The 21,896-nt window shown below is 41.3% G+C and overlaps 1 protein-coding gene across 7 annotated transcripts in view; it reads left to right on the plus strand.

Moving 5' to 3' along the window:
* The window catches only part of MAGI1 (membrane associated guanylate kinase, WW and PDZ domain containing 1), a 333,482-nt gene that overhangs the window by 158,674 nt on the left and 152,912 nt on the right, over positions 1-21,896 (plus strand). For all 7 annotated transcript variants that reach the window (XM_053989293.1, XM_053989292.1, XM_053989291.1 and 4 more), the window contains exon 2: positions 8,098-8,214. In XM_053989293.1, the coding sequence (XP_053845268.1) occupies positions 8,098-8,214 (117 nt within the window). The remainder of the gene's footprint in view (positions 1-8,097; positions 8,215-21,896) is intronic.

A 21,896-nucleotide genomic window follows, 5' to 3' on the forward strand; every position in this document is an offset into this window, starting at 1 on the left:
TTGCTGCTGCATTTGCAGTTGTTACTGATCTGAATTCAGTTGAGAGCAACAGAAGCGTATTTGTTACAAATGTTCAAAATTTTCAGGCCTAGTGTATAAATAATGATTTTTTTTTTCCTTTTCAACCTCAGTGCCTGAGCTCTGTGGGTTTTTCTGGCCCTTTTCAGCCAAAAGGCTATTTGTTTAAATTTAGTGTAGAAATATGAATCTATATTAATGCACAGAAAATAAGGTGGAGCACCCTGTGAATCCAGTAGATGAGGTGACGTGCTCTTAGAATAGTTTTACCAGGGATTTATGATCTGTTAAGTGCATTTCTGCAGCAGCAAATGCTGAATTACCACCTCAGTGCTGGTTCACTCATCCATGCAGATTGAGAGCGATACCAAAGCACTGCCAAGGAGGCTCTTGCCTGCTCCTGATTCTGGACATGACCTGAAAGTTTTGAGTGTGAATACATCTCCTTCAGATTCACAGCTTACACCTAAAATAACATTTTAAGAAGTTCTCTCAGTAATAAAGTACCAAGTGTTATTCATTCTCCAGACAGGAATTACTGGCTGCACTCAAGTGCTCACTGCTGATTCAGCAGCCAGGCTGCTCCATCAAAGTGGGGTTTTATTGCTGTGCAGGTAGCTCATCCTCTAACTTTGTGCAATTCTTTATGCCATAACCCTCCAGCTTATCATCATTGCCTTCCACTGGAAGTCTTTTGCAGTGGATGAGGCTTTGTTGTTCGGAGAAGGTTCTAAAGCATAAAAATTGGGAAGTATTTTATGCTTTACTTCAGGAGGTAGGCAAAGGGTGAGCAGTTGTTCTGCTTTTGTTGTGGTGTGGACTTGTTAGAATAATGGCAGCATCTGGGCTCTGATCTGAGCAGTTCATCTGACTGTAGTCTGGTTTTAGGAGGCTGGTACAAATTAAAGTAATATATTAGTTGGTCCTGGGTGTAGCATTTCCAGCAAAGATCCAGTCTGCACCCTCAGACCAGTAGTTTTTGTCAGCAGAGACTGTCCACATTGGAATGGGAGCAATCACTGACAATAAAAGATGAGGTTATTGAAGCATTTATTGGGAACATTTAAACATCTGGACTTTATGGTACTGGAATTGGTACCCAGCAATAAAAGTTCATTGGTGTTTTTTGTTTGTTTTTTAGAGGAAAAGAAGATGAGAAAATGGAATTGGGATCAAATTAGGTGTTTGCTGAGCCATATTAATTGTTACTCTGAACTCCCATGGCAATATTTAAATATAGTTTTAGAACACTGGACCATAAAAGGTTTTTAAGTTTACTTGTGTTAGGAAAATGAAGTAGCAATTTACCAACACGTTATGTGTTTACAAGGTACCTTCATTTCATGGGTGGCTGGAAGACAGAACATGCTTAGATTGTATTGAATTTAAGAAGCCACATGAATTCTTAAGGCTTTTAAATGGGTTTTCTCTTCATGATCGTATTTGAACACTGGCCAACCATGATGAATGTTTTCTTGTGTCTTTGACCTCGCAAGAGACTGAAATAACAAATGTAGGTACTGCACTTTATTTACTTATTTACTTAGTAGTTAAAACAAGAAAGCAAACAAAACCATGATGTATTTCACCTCTTCTCCCCAGCACCCCCTTGACAAATGGCTGTTGAAACAGTGCTAAACTGTGACCTTAAAGCCACAGGCGTAATGAAACTGCGATCTGGCAGATGTGACAGACTCATCTTACATAAATCACTCTCTTTTGTCACTGCTGGCATATGGCCAATGAATCTTCTAATTATTGAATGGCTTTTATAGCCCCATTATTTATAATCACTTTTGGACAGCAGCTGGAAGACAAGGATGGGACAGGATGAAACGATATAGCACAAACTATTATCATTTCCATAACAACTGCTGGGATTAGGAATATTTGATGATGATGTGGCTACCAGTGCAGTCTTGTTAAATGATAAAAATCTACTCAGCCTTCTAAGATGGGCTGCTGCTTCCTGGACCTTACCATGAAAATTATTCTATTAATTTGCCCAGAAATAGAATATTAATCTCTCCAAGCATTAACAGAATATACGTGTGAGTATCAGGGCCACCTTTGCAACAGGATTTGAGGAAAATTGATGGCAAGTATTAGTAGGAGACAGTGGTGATGCCCTGGCATTGCTGCTGGAACAGTTTTAAGAACAGTCTTCTGTTTCCCAGGAGCCCTATCTACACCCCACTTTATAGTAAGGATTTAACAACAGATTGAGAAGTTGTCTTGAGTTACATCATTAATATTTTAACATTTCTTTTAAAAATTGTTGTTTTCAAGAGATTATATAAGAGATTAATAGATTTATAACCAGCTTAGTTAACACACTTCATAGTTAAGGGGAGATGTTTTGGCTCTAATTATAGATGAGTTTGTGCTGAGTACCTTCTGCTGGGCAGAGCAGGAGCCCTGGAGAGAGGAGCACAAGTGAAGTCCCCCAGCCTGTAATGCCAGTCAGCTGACACTGCAAGTCCACTTGCTGCTCGAGAAAACAAGAAAACATGAGCTGCAAGTTCTCTGCTCATGCCTCTAAACGAGCAGGGTTTGGATTTTTTTGTTTGGCTTGGTTTTTTTAGGGTTCCCCCCCCCCCCCCGCCCCTGCCTTATCTGCAGTTCTACGTTTTGTAGCACAGAAATAAAACCCTGCTAACCACGATAATTTATTAGTTAAATACCTTCAGATAGAGATCTTCAGATGATAGACAGTACGTTTTAGTCAGGGGTTTATACTGCAAATCCAACATGTGCAATCTTTGTGTCTTTAAAACATTGAATCCTTCCCTCTTAATGTAGACATCAGGGTGGTGAGAGAGAGTCTTAATCCAGATGACTCTATTGCACTTTTATCCCTTTAGTGAGGCCTTTAACCTTTCATTGCTTCACGGCCCTGTTGTTTTGAAATGGTCTTTGTCTGACCACGGAGAATCCCTCTGCTAAAGACACCTTTAAACAGAGATCCCGACAGGAGAAGGGGGACTCTGCTGCAATTCAGGAATGGAAAATAGATTTTTCTAGTTCAGATGCTATCAGTCACTGTGAGTGTAGCAATTGGTTGCCTTCCTAAAGAAGGGTAAAGCAAAAAAAAATATATACTGGTGTAATCTGCTTAGAGGAGTGTAATATAGGTCAGGGACCAGTGTGTCCCAGGCCTGACCCTGACCCATCTTTGCACGAGCATCTCTAGGCTCTGTCAGAGTGTGGCTGTTGATCAGGATTATCTGGGACCATCTCGAGCAGAAATGGGATCAAACAGCTGCAGTAATTAACAGAAGCATAAACTATCAAATGATAGTTTCCAAACACGTAAAGCAGGCGTTTAAAATACTTCTTCAGCGTACACATATTGCACAGTCCTGGCATGGACCCTCCACCAGCTGGCAGGAAGGTGCTGGCAGCCCTGCGATGTTCACACTCAGCTTTTCCTTGGGAAAAAATTCAGATTCTGCTTGGTCATTTATGCAGCCTGCTTTCCCTACTGGAAGGCAGCATGGCAGTGAGGCAAGGGGCTCTCAGCCCCAGGTCTGTGCTGCTGCTGGGAGAGCTCTCCAAGAGGGGATGTTCTCACGCAGCAAAGTCGGTGTTAGATGATCCCACATGCAGCTTTCTTCCTGCAGAACCTGGGAATTTTAGCACCAAGTGTCAGAGCACGGTTCAAAGCATAGCTTCCCTAGTGACTTTATATCAGGTAGCTGTTGGAGGACAAATGTGTGACAGAACTGTGGGTTTGGAAGCAATGTGTTTTGAAACAGGCAATATTTTTCATTAATCACAAACCCGTCTGAGTTACACATTGAGCTACAAAAACCTGACAGTTCATTGTTTCTCAGAAAACCATATGTCTATTTTTTTTTTTTTCTATGAGAGATGTTTCCCCCTTGGGTTTCTTTTTCCTGCTGAAATGATGTTACCATGTAATGGTTGAAGAGACGTACTCTACAATATAATAATTAAGAAGAATATATTAAACCAGCCATTTTGCTCTGGGTTTCATTCAAAGGATTGAGATAATAAGATGGAAGCACCTCAGATTTGGAGTAGTTCTGTGAGGAGTGAAGAAGTGAAAAGCTGGTTCTCTGACTGTACCTTCACATTAAAAAAGGGCATTGATTTTGTTCAGCAGAGAAAAAAGGGAAACTGTTGCAACAGCACCAAAAAAAATCTTTTAACATCTTACTTGTGAACTATAAATTTTGGTGAGTTTTTAATTTTGTGTGTGTGTCTGATGATCTAAGCTACATGTATCAGCCTAATTTTCATGACAGAAATAACAAGGTGATTTTTCTGTGTGCAAATCAACAATTTCCAATATATCCTGACCAGTACAAAGGAAGAATAGAGCACTGGGTCTTCAGACCTATATCCTCTGCTTTGGAAACTGCTGTTCCTGGTTTGCATCTCCTGTCCCTCCACTGTTATCACTGTTGGATATTTTCACATCCTTTTAGCAGAGAAGAAAAGAAAGAATCTCAAAAGAGTAAAGGTAAAACCCAGTGTCCATGAGAGCAGGGGAGTATTTTGAAAGCCAATATTTACTTCTGGTTGACACAGCTCTTCTCTAAAAGAAGTATTTTCTTGAGCACAATGACATGGATTTAAATTCTAGAAAGGGGAGGATTTTTGCATAAAATGAGGTGGTTCTGGGCACCTGCCCATCTTTTGGTCTGGTAGTGGCTGGTGCATGGACAGAAGCCATCAAAGGTGAGGCTTGGTCTCAGAGGGATTTTGCACAAGCCAGCGATGCCCCTGAGGAGCAGAATGAATTCTGCTGCTAAGATTTGCACAGAGGAGGTTGCTGAAATGTCACTGGCATATTTTTCAGGTTCTCAGAGATTATGGGTGCATACATTTTGGACTAAGGGTATAGCAGAGTTTATAAACTTGTGTGCAGCTCTAGAACCTACTGAATAAAGCCAGTGTCAAGCCTGTGGCGTCTCAGCTCAGGGGAGATTTTTGGAAGAGATCAGAGTGCAGAGAAGCATTTCAAATGGTAAAAAATCCAACACGTTCCAGGCTGGATCCGTTTGGCAGCTTCCCACATAGAGTTTGTTTCTGTCTTAGCTCATTTTCTTCTGCCATGCAGTGGAGGGAGTTCCTGAACCTGCCTGTGCCCACAGCTTGTGGCCTCAGCGACTGCTGAGCTGAGATCATCAGAGCTGCAAGAAGCTTTCATTTCTGTCAAGACTTTCCTGGAATTTAGGAACAGGAAGGTAGCTCAACAAGCTTTTAGGGGGTTGGGTTTCTTTTTGCCTTTTTTTTTTTTTTTTTTCTTCCTTCTCTTCTAAAATAAAAATGCAATAGAAATAAGCATCACTCTGAGCCCCCAGAGGGGACACTTATGCGAGTGTAAATGTTGCTACAGCTCCTGTTTTGGAAGTGCCTTTTTAACTAGTGCTTCAGTGACTCAGCTGGGAAATCCCTGCATAAACCAAATAACCAAACTTTCCAGCGGGGCCATAATAGACTGAGATGCTAGATGGAATGGGCGCAGAGGGGAGCTAAAAGCAGGATATCATCATTAAATTGCATATATTCTGTGGTCAAACAAGCCCTAGCTCAGCAGAGCTTTTTCACCTCAAGACATTATTGTTACATAAATCATTGAATCAGGGATCACACAGTATTTTGTAAGTTTACTTATGTGATACATGCAGTTCTGTGCATTAATTTCTTCCCTGGAAATAAACCCTTGCATTATGCCCAAGCAGTTTGTCATATTTGTCCTTTTCTGCTATGAAAATCTACCTTGCCTTACTCTCTCTTGTGCAAAGAAATATATGGACTGTTTAGTTAAAAGATAAAGAACTACTTTATTATTTCAGCAGATGCTATTTTTTGTGCCCATCTGCCTCTGGAGTAAAACAATGTGGTATGAAATCAAACATCTGGAGTTTGGAAAGTCAGGTGTGATATTGAAAAACTGTAGCCCACAAGTCTACCAAATCTTCAAAGCGACTCCTATGTGGGAAGCAAATTTTATGGTGCAATAACTGGAGACCATTTGTTGGAAAATGGGTTGATAATTCACTCTGGGAGTAAGAGGTGTTGCTCAGGAAAGTGTTTTGAGCCAATTATATCTCCCTCAATTTCAGTTTTGTTTCACTTCTGCAATGAGCATCTTGGTCTTTAAAAATTTCCTTTTGTTAATAGCTGGGCCTGCTGCCTGAGCCTTCCTTTCTTCAATAAGAGATTTAATTAAAAGAAAAATCTGTCAAGAGGATCTAAATACAAATCACGAAATTATTTTAAAAATTTGACGTGGTACTTTAGACTGCGATGTTTTTTTGTTTTAGTTTTGTTCTTAAACCAACGTTTCTGGTAAAACCCTGCAGGGCTACAGTGGTTTTATCCTGCCCACAGTCATGTAACAGTCTGCACTCTTTCTTATTTCACTATTTGCCTGGTGCTGCTTCTGCCTCCCAGACCCAGTGTCCAACTGCACTCCATTGCAGTATTTTTATTTTTGATTTGCTCTGCAGTGATTCCTAGAGGCTCCAGCCAGGAATCTGCATTCAGTGTCCGGATGTATTGAGATGATCTCTGCATTACATATTCACAATCAAAAAAATCATAATGCAAATGATAAAAGACTGAAAACAGCTGCAGTGGTTCAGCCCAAGGTCCATGTAGTCCAGCATTTTGGCTCCAGCTGGGGCCATAAATAAGATGCCTGGCAAAGGGAAGGAAAAGAGCAAGATACTTGATATTCCCCCACTTCATTCCCAGGTCTCCCACCCATCAGCCATTAATGTTAAGCCCAAGGGATTTCCTTCACCCTCTGCTTTTCAAGGCCAGGTTGGATGGGGCATTGAGCAACCTGGTCCACTGGAAGGTGTCCCTGCCCGTGGCAGGGATGTGGCAACAAGGTGATCTTTAAAGTCCCTTCCAAGCCAAACCATTCTGTGATCCCAATGGGTCTGTCCTACAAGGGAATCTCCCCTTGAATCTCCTGAATCAGCTTCTTGCCCCCACAGTGCTCTCCAGGGAGAGTGCACAGCCTGGGGACTCTTGTCCCTGATGATTCTGAACCAGGCTCCTGTTTAGCTTTCCAGGGTGTCTCCCAGTCCTTGTGTTGGGAGAGGCAAGCTGTGCTCCGTCCCCAGGTGGCCTCAGGACATGTTGGAGGCTGATGTCCACAACAAGCTGCAGCATCCCTCTCTTGGTCCTTGTGTGGCAACTGCTCCAGGCTTTGATCATCCTGGTTGCATTTCTCAGAACATCTTCCAGTGTTTTTTTTTTCCTTTTCATTTTAGAACAGAGGAGTTTCAATCCCTGTTTTTGCTCTTCAGTAAAATTAATGCCAAACTTGGAAATATTTTTGGGAAAAGACTTCATTAAGTTTCTACAGTTCATGTGTTCTGCTACCAAAAAGGGTTTGGTATTCAGCAACTGGCAATGTTCATTAACTACATTTATTTATTTATTTATTTATTTTTTTTTTTTTTTTTTGTATGTTTGGGGTGTTTTGTTTTGTTTTCAGCTCATTTATCTTCTTTCACACTTAGGAAGGTGTTCAAACCTGAACAGGCAAATAAACTGATTTAGATGAAAAGCATTAGATACTATTTTTTTAAGGACTTTGGGTGCTCTTAAGTGAATACTTTTGTAACTCCTGCTGTGTGTTGGGATGGATACCAGTGGAAAGTATAGCACTTGTTTGATTTTTTTGCCATGTTCAGCTTTATTAGTAACTTCAATGGGAGCAGCTTTTGCCTTCTGTCTCTCTGCCCAGCTCACCCTTCAGAGACTTGCAAAAGCAATACCTTTATTATTTTTCTTCTTTTTGCAGTCATCTGTCTGTCTCCATTTGCTCAGACAAATAAGTGATAAACAGGAATGATGATCTGTTTAACGCCACAGGAAGAGCAATGCATTATGAGACAAGAGAGACCTCTTGTTTACAGCAACTTATTTTTGGTAATTAGCCATTTGTAGAGGAAGATGAGCCTCTGCTCATAAAGTCAGCATGCCATAATTTAGGGGGCTCTGAATGGAAATCTACCATTTGCCTCAACTGGAAATGGTAATTGTGTGCATTTAGAAATAAATAAATGGCTGTTTTTTTCCCTGCAGGAAGCAGACTGAACAAGGATCTGCGGCATTATCTCAACCAGAGGTTTCAGAAGGGGTCACCAGATCACGATTTGCAGCAGACCATTCGGGATAACCTTTATCGCCATGCTGTGCCTTGTAAGTGACAAACCTTGACCTGCTGGACTCCGTGGGGCAGAATTCCATCTTTATTTTTGGGGCAGCCTTCCTGTGGGGGAGACTGTTCTCAGTCTGGGCAGACTTCCATGTGTGACAGCAGATAGGGTTGAAAAGGAAAATGATTCATCTCTGAATGAGGCTTTTTTGATTACCTTTTTGGAGCAGTTGATGGTGTGATGCAAGCCTTGTGATGCCTGCTTTGGAGAAAAACCCTAAAAAAAACTGCCATGAAGTGGTTGTTTGGCTTAGAAATAGTCTATGTTAATATCACAATGGTGAATGTTGCTTATTGGTTTAAAACCTATGAATATAAAAGAGGCTTCTATTTTTATTTCCTGAACAGAACTTTATTTCTGATGCTTGTTTAGCTTATAGACTTGAACAGCATTTTATGGCTGGGTGCCATTGTTGAAGGCATCTGCCACTCTTGGAAGGTCGTCCTTGATTCATGTAGGGGATAAGCAAAGAGTTAGCAAAGCTGAAAATGAAATGCTCACTTTCACTCAAAAAAACCAAACCAAAAAAAAAAAACAAACCCCAATATACAACAAAAAAAAAACCACCAAAACAAAAACAAAACAAAACAAAAACAAATCAAAAAAAAACCAGACCAAAAAACCCAAAAACACAAACAAAAACAAACAAACAAAAAAAAGAAACCAAAACAACAAACCAATTGAAAAAAAAAAGCAAAAAAAAAAACCAAAACGAGAAGAAAAACTAAGAACTCTGGTTCTTAGGAGCATGGTAATCCTTAGAAGGTCAGAATCATTACTCAAAATGAGAGTGTCCTTGGCATTTTGGGAAGACATACAAAGAGTGGAGAGTGATCCTACTTTGTTGCACCTCTGTTTGACATTCTCCAGGTGGCAGGGAATACTCTTCTAAGAAAAAGCTTTATTTGCTTAATTTGGCTGAGTGGTGGAAATAATTATATGCCCTTTAGATCAGGATGGAATAAGTAAACATCTTAGTTATAGGATACTGAGATAAGCAGCAAAATAATTTGGAGTTTTCTGCCTCGTTGTGAATCAGAGATGGTTCATCCTGGTAGACTTATATAAATGTTGAATAATTATGTTGCAATTCAAAAATCAGTATTTGCCAACAAATATCACATAGTGGTACACACAGTAGTAGTCATTTTCAGTCTAAGTGTTGCGTGCAGGAGGGCTGTGTAAGACCAGTTAAAATAGAGTGGTAACACTGACAAATGTTGATTCTTCAAATGGCAGATGCTGTTATAACACCATTGAATTTATGCTCATTTTATCAGTGAAAAGCACTAAACAAATTATGTTTAAAGAACATAAAAGGACATAAAGAATAAATATGGATTACTGTTTACTATTGAACACTTCCATTTGCCATTTTGTCAACGTGAAATGTGATTATTTTTCAATCACCTAGCTTGGCAGGCTGCAGATTTTTAGGGCATACTGCAAAAAGTGCCTTCCAGGAGAGCACGTGCAGTGTTGGCTTGGGAGATGCAGTGTTGTGATACTAATGCCCTTCTGCCTATGTGTGATATTTCATTTCCTAAAACAGCAAATAAAGCAAATGAGTGTAAGTTCTGGGGAAGTATTTTGCACGTTACCAAGGTTACATTTTGAAATGTTTTCCATTGATTCTTTTATCTGATTTATTGAACTTGATGGCGAGCTAAGCTGCTTGGACTTGCTTTTGATTTAAAATTAAGAGCAGTGAAAGTGATTCCTGCCTTTTCAAAATAGCTGGGGGTGATGTGGGTTGTTGGTATATTAAGAACATCAGTACTTCTGTTTCACTTATGAAACAAGTGGAAAACCTGAGAAGTGGTGTTAGTTATTGTGTATCTCCACACTTTCTAAATTGTTGGGCAGGTAGCATTTAATTTTTGCTTCATTTACTGTGGGGATGGTATTAATGGTAGCTTTTAAGAATGATGCTAATATTTGTATATGGCTTGGAATGAGACTGCTGCCTGGTGGGTTGGGATGCTTTACAGGTCTGGAGATTAATCTGGCTGTATGCTCATATTTTTATTCCTTGGCGCACGTGACCAGTAAATCCAGAGCCCTGGACCAATCTCTAGTGCTAATGGATTATGAAGTCTTGTATTTTGAAAATGGAATTCCCTGATGCTTATGTGGTAAACACAAACAAGAACACAAGGTCACTTGGACTGAGCATGACAGCTGCTTTTTATTGCACTAATATAAGCGCTAAATTAAGTGATAAGTAGTAAATTCAAGATGCAAAAAGGTGCTGTTAACCAGTTCTTGCCCAGAAATTCTGGTGAGAATAGCACGTGATTCAGCCTGATTGGTTTGGTGCAGGTGGTGAGAAAACCCAGAAGGTTTCTGTTTCCCACACAGCCGTGTGCCCATCGTGTGCTTGGCTCTGAAGTGAGTGAAGTTGTGACAGCTTTTGTAGAAGACAGAGGTCAAGCAGAAGGGAGGAAAAATGCAGGATGTTTGGCTCAACCTCATTATTTTGTCAATGACACACTGCTTAAGCATCATTTAGATTTTTTTAGGAGAGTTGGTTAAGAGTTTGATTTATTTCCTGGTGAACCCTTGAGAATGAGTGAGATGATGTCAGCTCCCAGGGACAATAGGAGCATTTGCCTGTAGGGTGACACAGGATTGTTTTCTGAGAGATCAGAGGATTTGATCCCTAAATCTGTGAACCATCATAAACAAATGAGACCTTGAAATAGACCCGAAGGTGAAGTATAGTTGAAATAAGTTGGCAAACCACACACACATTTCTGCAAACTGAATTCTTCCCCTGCTCCTCAGTGCCATCTGCCCCTCCAGCACGCTTTCTCCAAGTCCTCATCCCCTCAGCTCCCAGCTCCCCACTGAGCTGATTTTTTCCTGCAATGCTCTGTAGTAAACAACAGCTGTGACAAGATTCCAGGTGGCCTCCAAGTTTGGTTGTTGTGAGTTGCGAGTGCTCTGCTGTTCCTGTCACACCAAACCCACGGGTTTATTTACAGACCCAAGGCATTCTCCTCTGAGTTTACAACTTCAGCAGCAGCATGAGCTAGGACCAAGACAGAGTAAGGAAGAGAGGCAGGGCACCTATTCATATATTTGGATGGTGTATAGGTGGTTATAGCCATGCTACAATGGACAAATCTTTGGAAGAGTTAGCACAGTTCAGCTTTTACTTCACATGAACCACCACTGGGTTGTCACTTCCTTGACTTCCTGAGGCTTTCATTGCATTGTAAACTTCACCCAAGCCTTTACTTTGGAATATTTTTGTCCTTTGCTTAGGAAAAATCAGGATTTTAAAACTTGAGCAAAGTTATTTTCATAGATGTTCAGATGAATTACTGTTTTCGTTCCTGGTATGTAGTTTCCATTGTCAAAACTAGACAAAAATCCATCAATACATCATCCAGATTAGTATTATGTTGGTCCAGCCTTTAACTATCCTTTTCCTTCTTTTGTTTTGAAGTACCACATTTTTCCTGTGTTTTGATGTGCCTGGTGAAGATGACCAGAAATAATGCTCTGTTTTGGGGTAGTTAATGGCTCCATTGAGCTTGGACTATTCTGTGAGATGACAACAATTCCATGATTACCCCTTGGCCATGCCTCTACCAGAAGTGCTTTGACTGATGCAAAGACCTGGTCCACACCTTACTTCTAGAGTGGATTTCACTTACTGCAGCTCAATTTTTCCAGCCCAAACACTTGGGAGCAAGAGAGAAGGTTTATCAACCGTGTGAGGCATCTTGCTGGGGCACCCTGTGCCACATTTGAGTCCATCTGTGCTCACAGAAGTTGGTGTGATTTGGGGGAGGCTGAGGGTCAGTGATGCAGTGTGTTGACATTCTGGCTTTAGGTTTCAGAGTGTTTCTAGGAGCAGGACTTTCCCGAACAAGATTGTTGTATGTGAAGATTCACCTGGGGGAATTTGTGATTAGTTGGAAGCTCATGTAAGAGTATATCCATTAAATAGGTATTTCAAAACTGCCCTACTGGGGATGTCTGTGCAATGGTGTTTATTGAGAAAGATATGTGATAGCAACTTACTTTAAGGTACTAATTCAGCAGCCTGTCCAAACCACTGTTCACAGAAGGCTGAACACACAGAATTGTTTTTGAAATGATGGCAGAGGGTATGTGATTAACATAAACATGCAGTACTGGCTATTTGTCCTAGTTTCTTATACTCAACAACCTGGCAGCTGTTTTCTTTTCAAAGTGCATCAAGAGGAATCAGAAAGATGATACTTCCATAAAAGCTTATCTCAGTATGTTGTTTGATTTTGTGTTTTTTTTTTTTTTCCATTTACTTGATTCTCCACTTGTTTCAGTCCTGTGTGACATGCAGAGGAGCTGTGGTGGGTCTGGTGTCTGTACCTTTACTTGCCATTGCAGTATACCTGGTGCAGACCTGTCTGGAATAACAGCTAATCCTATTTCATCCTGTGCCGTTCCTTTCCTTGCCAGGCTGCAGTCTTCAGAAGCAAAGCTCTGGAAGGTGCATGGTCTTTTTGATGGTAGATGAAAAGGCAACAGTGGCTAGCCTAGAGTTAAGTCAGACTAGACACTATAGGGCATTCTTCTTTTTATTTTTCCCCTTTTCTTCACAAAATTGGCTTTTAAAATGTCAGGAGGTCATCATTCAACAGTTGATTGACTTCCCCAAAACAAGTACATGTCCTGGGATTAATTGGCTGGAGATCTGAATGTTAGAGATTTACCACTTTCATTCCTGCTGTCTGTTCTGTCACCTTCCCAGAGTCTGATCTGTTCCTCTGTCCTCAATTACAGCACAGTAGCTCCAGCTGTTGTGCTTGGTCTTATAGAGGAACATGGAGCAAAATGGAAAGAAATGGATAAAAATCAATAGTTGTAAGTGTTGCGTGACCTGTGAGGAGGCTCAGAAAAAGCCAACAGCACTGAGGCACCTAGCTGGCCTGAGCTCTCACATTTCAGTTGGAAGTTTGAGAGTAAGTTTCTCTGTTCCAAGTGATCTCCTGGTGCAAAGGAGAAGTCTCGTTTATAAGCAAAACCAGTAATATTGAACAGTTTTTATAGGACAAACTTTAGTAAGTGATTGTAGACTGCACATTGAAACTTATTCTCTTAATTCAAGATTTTCATGGATAATTGAACTTCCAAAGGGCAGTTTAGTTTGTCCAGGAGCTGGATAAGCTGTTCTGTGCATGACTACCATCATCTGCAGGTAGTGGAGGACTAGAGGGACTGAATGGGCTGGGTGTGATGGAACTCCTGTCAAATGAGCAGACTTAAGTGATTTCCCAGGATAGTTTTTAAAGTCCAATAGCTCTGGGTTCCCCCATTAGTATTTCTGAACTTCAGAATGAATTGATAAAAGGGATATGCAAACCAGCTTACAGAAGGTTCTTTTCATTAGAATAGAGAGCATAAAAGTGTATCAGTATACTGGGGAAAATTGCTGAAGTGAAGCATAGACCTTTATGTTACAAATGAATGTGTTTTAACATATGTGCATATTTGAGTTACAATTTCAAAGTTATTTTTAGTTACTAATTTTTATTAAGGATAAACAGAATCGCAGACAGTGCACATTAGTTTTCTTCCCAGGCAATAAATCATCAGTTTATGTACACAAATGTTTTTGAATTCTCAAAAGCTTTCCAGACCTGCAGCTGTATTTATTATCCAAGTACCTTTTGTTGCAGTTCCCTTCCTAGAGGTGTAATTCTGCTTTTGTAATGAGAAATATTTGCAGGGTCCATGAAATGTTCATTTGAATACCCTCCCTGATAAGGTGAGGAGCAGCAGACTTTTTTCTAACACATAAAAATAATTGTTTTACAAGATTTATGTTAGGAAAAAAGTTTTAAGTACTTTTAAAATAGTGCCATTATCACTGGGTTGCAGCATATGGATACCAGCAGTATGTAAAATTAATTTTTCTTAAGAATATTTGCTTGTGAGTAAATCTAACTCTGTATAATATGAGGTATATTTTCTATGCCAGCCAGTGTGCACACATTTGATTTGTCCTGTGTTCAGCAGGGACTGTATCCTGAGTAAAACCACTGACTTTAGAAAATCCTTATACCTGTGTTCCAGGGAGTGCCAAATTGCAGCAGCGTCGCCTGCAGTTTTCAAGGATATAATTCATTCACTAATTAGTGAACCAGATGTGTTTTCACTTTTAAAAGAGAGAATAATACCCTATTCTGAGCAACACGACCAATATTTCTGTAGTTTAGTTCCTTTCTATAGACAATTGTTGTTTAATCTAGAAGACTTCAGGACCTTTCTCCCATCTGGTCTGTCCTTTCAGATCAATAGCACGTTTTGTGCCAGTGAAACTATTGTTTGGGGGCGGGTTTGTTTGTTTTGTTTTTTAATTTTGGAAATAAAAGCACTTACGATGGCAAATATTGCTCCATCTGCTTCCCCATTTGTGAGGAATAGCTTTTTTGTGTTCCACTGTACACCCAGTTGGAATTGCATGAGGCACCAGAGAACAGTACAAAGCAGAGGAGCTCAGCCTTCTATGCTCTCCCATGGCACTTGCCAAAGGAGATTTGGGTAAGGAGTGTGGGAAGAGATTACACGGCCAGTTTTCTTTGTTTTCTTTGTTACTCCCCAGTGTACTTAATTTTGCAGGTTTTTCATTGCAGTTGCTTTGTGCTCTGGCAGAGCAGCTGCGAGTGGATATTTAGGTGCAGTGCAATCAGTGCCTGTGCATTTGTTTTCAAACATAAAGGCTTCCAAGGTGAGAGTCTCTGGGAGAGCAGAGAGGGAATCAGAGAGCAGGTACTGCTGTTTGGGGGTTGAAGGGCTGGAGATGAATTACCCCATGTTATTTACTTCAAAACTGCCTCTGTCCTGCCATAGAGTTTCATATGATGTCCCAGGGTCCTGATTAGATCTTTGCTGATGGCTGCAGTGCCACAGCTTTAGATTTCTAGGAAGTTTGATTTCTTTTCAGCTATCACCATGCATCTGTTCAAGGGTTTCAGTGTATTGATTATGCTACAAAGCAAGAGAAGGAGTGCTCCAAGCAAAAGGATTGTTTTAAAGCGAGGTAAAATTAAATGTGTAGCTGTTCTTTAACCTGCTTTTCCACTCACATTTGTATTTGGGCTTCATATTTGGTACTTCATGATTAACTCCCTGCAGAGAGCACCCATCACTGTGTAGGTGTGTTCATGCTTGGCCGTGCTGGTGGTTTCACCATTACAAAACTCCTGCTCTTCCCATCAAAGATGTCAGTATTTAAAAAGGAGCACCTGTAAAATCACATTTACTCGAGATTCTTCTGGCCCAGTGTGATACCTGCAGTACAGCGTGGGCAAAGCCAGTGGGATGGTAGAGGAGGAGTTTCCTGTGTGATTCCCAGTCACACGTCCTGGTCCTGCTACCGTGACAGTCCCTGAGCCCAGGGGGGCAGTGGCAGATGCCAGCTCCTGATGGTTTGATGGGCATGCAGACTTGTCACATTTCATCTTCAAACAGTTATCCTTCTTTTTTTTAACACTACATGCTTCCTCACATAAAGCATGCTGTATTTGTCCTCTAAATCGTTTTTGTCTTTATTTCAGCAGAGAGGAGATTAGCCATGGAATAATTTATAAAGCTGTTTAGATTCTGCTAGCTGGTTTTCTTTGGGGAGAGTCATATCCAGTACCTTTACTGGGAATAACTCTGAAAATTCATCTTCACTGATTTCCTTCCCCCCACCCCAAGTGAATAAGAGGGTAGAAAAGATAGAATAAATATTTGTATTTCTGTCTCTATTGAAGGAAAAATAAATCTTTCTTATTAGTCTTAACAGTCTAGATGTATCTTTTTTCTATGATGTTCAATTGAATAATTAGAGCTTTGAGTTATGAAGTCAAGATTCCTGGGTCCTTGCCAGAACAGATTTATTTAAGGGGGACACTAGTTCTCTGAATTCCTTTTAAAGGGCTTTGTTAATGTCCCAGACTGCTCTTAATTAGTGATTTAAGAGGGAATACATCTGTTTCACTGTGGATTGTGAAAATTTTTATTTAAATAGAAATGCTTAATAAATGGCTCTTTAAAAGTCTAATGTATCTTCAGAATGAGAGGTGTATCACAGAGTAATCAGGTGAATAGTGATCTGGCAGTTCTTCTTGCATGGTCTTTTTCAGCTGAATATGGAGGAAAACCTCATCAAAGACCTTTGGAAGTGTCATCTGCTCTTGAATTGTATTTCATACTTCATTCATTCTCTACCTGCACTTTTTCATTGAACTTCAAGTTTAACATTTCATTTACCTGGGGGAAAAAAACAGTAAACAGAAGTTGATGTTGGTGAAAGGCCTATAAAAAGGCTTATTAGAGATATTGATGGTATTTTGTTTTTTATCTTAGGCCATCATGGCAACTCAAGTACCAAAAGTTACTTAATGGGACATTTGTCATATGTTGAAAACATATGCAGGTGATCTTTGCTGTATTAGGGATTTGAGCTGGCAAACCTCAGAACAGAGGGGCTGGAGCAGATGCTTAGGGAAGGAGGAGCTCCACATTAAGAAGCTGCTGCTGCTTTTAGCAAGCTCTTCCTTGAATGCATGAGGAGATGGCTATTAATAAACACAGCATTACCATTTCCTACTGTTCACAGGGCTTTTGAATTAGTAATCAAAACCTTGACACTAGGTATTTTGACTTTTTTTCATATAAGTGTTGATTTATGAGCCCATCTTTGTTCATGTTTTTCTAGGGTGTGTGTTTTTTAGTGTTTTCTTTTGTTTGGAGGGGGATCACACAGGAGAGCTGAAAATGTGCTTGAATAATGAGGTTATTAGCAATTTTCCTAAATCCAGATATAGAGGGTTTTCAGGACAGCAGCAAGTGTTGCTAGATGTGAAAGAGAGTCATAGAAAACCCAGCAGGACACTGTATGTGCAGAAATAGGAAGGCTGGACTCAACAGTGGGGCAGAGCTGGACCTAGTTCTTCCAGGAATGTGAACATCCCATCATGTTCATAAATATCTTTCCCATTTTTTGCATTTCCATCACTTTAAAGATATAGATTACTATCTCACTTAGCAATCCTCCGCAAAATTCCAGTGTTTTCTGGGAGGGAAAAGCTGATGAGGTGCAATAGTGCTGCTCCTGTGTAACTAACCACACTGGAGAATCACACTGACAGACATTCAGTAAATTGCCCACATTATAGAACATTGATGATACCATTAAAGTGGTAAATTTAATATTATAGTTCTATTAGATTTCTCCCTCATTAACTCTGATTTGATAAACAACCTCCGGCATATTTTGAAGGTAATAATCACCTTACAATCACTCCTGCTCCTCTCTATCTGGCATTTCAAGCTCCTATAGATTTACAGCTCTTCTGTCATCTAATCTGTACTTACTCCTTTATTTCTCCTTTGAACTTGTGCTTACAGGCAGACAACCCTTTTCTAGAGGGCCCTAGGCATGCAGCTAACACTTCATAGCTAGAATAAAGTCATCCTAAATTCCGTTCCTCAGATTGTGGACAAAATGGATCTGAGAGAATAAAATTAACCCAGTGCTCAGGCAAGCAAGATGCAGACCTGCAGGGGTGTTTTAGGACTGAGCACTTTCTAAGGGTTGGTACTTGGGAATGTTGGCAGCATTTGGCTTTTGCAAACAGGTCTGCAAACTCTTGCTGGAAATGTGGATGGTGAAGAGGGGACTGTGTGGGTACTGGGCAGAGCCCTGCCAGGCAGAGCAGCCCTGCTGCAGCCTGCAGGAAGATGGAAATGCTGAAGGAACCTTTGTCAGCCATGTCTGTCTAGTAGAGACAATTTCCACTCCTAAACATTAATCCCCAAGCAGCAAAACCCGCAGCTTAACCAAGTAACCTTAGCTCGTCTCGACTGGCAGGAGGCTTCCAAGGAGCCTCTTGTTTTCCTAAGTGAGTCATGGTTTGATCAGAGTGCTGTCTCAGGGAGAAGGTGGTTGTTACACATCACCTATCACAATGTAAAAGTGGAAAGCGACGCTGAAATGCTGACCCCTAATCTGAAGTGCACCATCTGTGTTTTATTTCCACATCTTGCTGAGTTTACAGTTATTTGAATTCACAGTTTGTTCCCCATTTGCTGTTCCCACATGGTAAGTGAATTGGATCCAAAACGTGCTGATGAAAGAATGAGAACTCTGTTGCAGAAGTTTGTTCCTACCTACAAGAGTGCTCTATCTCACACTTTTTCCACCCTGTGAGTTAAATCCCAGCTGTAAAATCTTGTCTCAAGATGGCCTTCTTTCGTGGTGGGAAGCTGGGGTTACCGTAAGGACAAAGACTCCTTTCCCCATCCTGAAGTGATTTATGATTTGCTTATGACATTCAGCTCTAGAAAAGGTAGAGAATTCTTACATCTGACAAAGTATTTGCTTTGCTGTTCCTGTAAATTTCTGTGGATGCTTATCTGGTAATAAACTCTTGCTGTTGGAGCACCACTCTTATTTAGTACTTCTTTTCTGGTCACATAAGCCAAAGTGTTTGATGCTAAATTAAGACTGAGTATAATATAATGATGAGAGCTGTAATTAAAATTGTAATAGTTTTTCATGGTGCAACTTTGAACTACTCTGATTTTAGAATGGGCAAACAGCTCAAAACCAGGTTGAATTTCATTTATTCTCTCTTCCTTCTATTTTTTCTACCAAGAGCAACCATTTTCTTAAGACATAACTAACTGTAAAAAAAGATATAAAATTTAAACATGTCGTATTTCAAAAGCAAGCCATCAAAATGCTGAAGGCTGTATAAACTTAAATAACTTCTTTGGCTTTTGCTGCAGACCACACAAGCTCTGAGAAATTGATTACTCTGGTACTGGAATGGGCTTTCATGATACAGAAACAGAGGTTTGCATTGAATTTCTTTCTTTGTGTGTGGGACTTTTTTTTTTTTTGAAAGAAAAAAAGCCTTTAAACCCCAGATTAAAAATAAGTCATTTCATTGTTTCCGTTTTCCCCTCTTCTAAATCTTATGAAAGAGTTTCCATAAGTGACTGGGGAGCTGCATCTCTGAATAAATCTAAAGTAAAATACTCCATTTCTTTTTTTAATAAAGAGGTTTATTTTTCTGGAATGTTCCATGTAGGTACTGCCTCACTGAAGTTTCATCTGGTTGAGAGAGTTGCAGTGTGGCTCATGCAGATTTTTTTTATTTTGTGGACATGAAGAGGAGGGGCGAGGAATTCAGAGTAATTTATTTTCATATTGCAGTCTTCCAGATTTACTGAGTGCAATATTCTAAACCCAACATTATCAAAGGCTTTGGAGTTCCCACAGCAGCTTTGAGCTGACCAGACATATATCCAAAAAACAGTCTATGGCTCCAAGAGGCCAGTGTTGAAAGATCAGGAAGGTGATCTTGAGCAAAGAATTTTTGTCCTTTTTTTTTTTTTTTTTTAAACAAGAGACATATAATGGGGCCAGCACCTTAACCCAGATGGTGTTTTCATGAAAATACTGATGTCAGATAAATTTAAGACTGTTTATAAGCAGTCCAATCTCCTGTGAGTGTGTGGCCATATCTCCTATAAAGGTAATGCAAGGGTTGCTGACTCTGTGATGTTTTGCCCATACCTAGTTCAAGCACTTTTGAGGACTGGGTATGTCAGCAAGAGCAGTGTCTGTCTTTGCTGCTGGGTTTGGGGGTGGGAGAGGATGATGTTTTCCCTTTCTGGCCCTTTCACACAGGTGCTGTGAACCTGTGAGCTGTGTCCTGTGCTCACAGCTGGACACAGCTGCTTTGCCAGCGATGGCTCTCGGCTGGTGTGGCTCAAAATCCTGGTTGTTCCAAGAGCAGGAATGGTGCTGAACCCCCTGAGCCATGGGAACAGTGGCAGGAGTTGGCCCTACAGTGCCCTGTGCCCACCCCAGCAGTGCTTCCCATGCCATCCTCGGGATTCCCATGTCCCTGCCTGTCTCAGTGCAGCTGCAGCAGCCCCAGCAAAGCTGCCCTGGAGCTGCAGGGGAGCAGATTTCCTTGCAAGGCTGGAGTCCCTCAGGATTTCCAAGCTGCATCTAAGCAATCGTGTCCTGTGAGATATGTGGAAAGCATCCAAGACGGACACCTGCTGGCTCTGAAGCAGTCAAGTGCTTTTTCCAAAATATCTTTGCCCTGTTCTGGATGTTTACTTTTAAAAAGATACAGGCATGTGTTGGCTGTAAAAGAAAGGGGAGTGGGGAAATCATTGTTGCTGCTGTCACTGAAATTCCCTGCAGACTTAAAAGGGAGATGAAAGTTGGTACCTTAAGAGAAACTCGAAGCCCTTGGGACAAGCACAGGAGAAAACAGGAAGATGCTCTGTATTCTGTCCAACTGCTTGCAAAAATGAGTGCTGTATCTCCTACAGAGAGAGAGACAGAGCCAGAAACACATATTTGCATCGTTCCCCCATGCTTGAGCCTTGCTAACTAGGACAATACCATTTTGCACTTCCCTGGGCATATTTTCAAACAGCAGCTCAGTGCAGGTGATAGAGGAAAAAAAAAAAAAAGGTGAGGGAGAAAGAAGTGAGGGGGGGAAATCTGCCTTGTGGTATTTCAGATCTCCAGTATACACAGGTGCTTTTTAATCCCTCTGGCCTACATATTCCACAGCCCCTAGGAATAGAGGAGTCGTGATGTAATGCTCTTTTCCTCACACTCGCAGCTTAAATACAGATGGAAATTGTTGTCATGTGTTAGAAATGTCACCAATAATATAAAAGGCAGGCTTCTGCATTCTCCCTTTTGCACTGTCAGCTGCTGCTGCCAGCTTATTCTTCCCTCTCAAACCTATTGTCATGTGGCAGAAACCCTGATGTAAGTAAGCCCTGTCCTCCCCCTGCTTATGATCCCTGCATTTTTTATTCCCCTCTGCTGCAGTGCTGAGGATCATTACATACCACGACTTAAAGACAAGACCTCACAAAGGAAGGATTAATCTTGTATTTGTGCTTGAATTTCGAAGGACTCAGGCAAGTGAGAATGTTCTGTTGTATTCTCTGTCCCTTTTTCTTCCCTCCCCTCTCTCCTAGATGCTAACGCGAGGAATGAAAAGCGGCAATTGTGCGGGCTGTGGGTGCGTGTTTGCTGAGCCGCAGGTCGGGATGCGGGGCTGGGAAGGAGCGGGGCTGGCAGCCCGAGCCCAGCCTGGGAGGACAGATGGCTAGTGCTGCTTTTTAATTCATCAAGCAGGCTTTACGTGAGGCCCGTTGGCGAGCGGGTGTGCTGCGAAAAGCGGGGTCAATGGGCACGAATAGGCTGAGATCAGGACCAGATGCCTGCCGAACAATGGGGCTTTTGAAAGAAATGCGGGAGGAAGCGTGGCGCTGGCTTTGTACTGCCTCCGCATTGCAGGTTGGAATGGGGCAGCTCCGATTTAATGAAGTGCATTCCTAAACGTGGTCGTCAGCCCGGGCTGGGAGACAAGGGGACATGTCAGAAGGGGGCTTGTGGGGCCGGCGCTGGGGGTGGGGGGAGCCATCCACTGATGGATCGCCCCGAACAATGCGGGCTTAGTGCTGGATGGGAAAAACCATCCATACATCCCTGTGCATATTAATGCGATACAGCAGGTGTTGCTAAATGTCTGTCCCCGCATTGTTCTCCCGCGGCTCAGGCGGGGAGGGGGCAGGAAGGAGAACCCCGCCAGGGATGCGCTCATCCCGGCTGGAAGCGCGGCGGCTCCG

The sequence above is a fragment of the Vidua macroura genome, chromosome 13 (genome assembly GCF_024509145.1).
Source record: "Vidua macroura isolate BioBank_ID:100142 chromosome 13, ASM2450914v1, whole genome shotgun sequence".
Classification (NCBI taxonomy): Eukaryota; Metazoa; Chordata; class Aves; order Passeriformes; family Viduidae; genus Vidua; species Vidua macroura.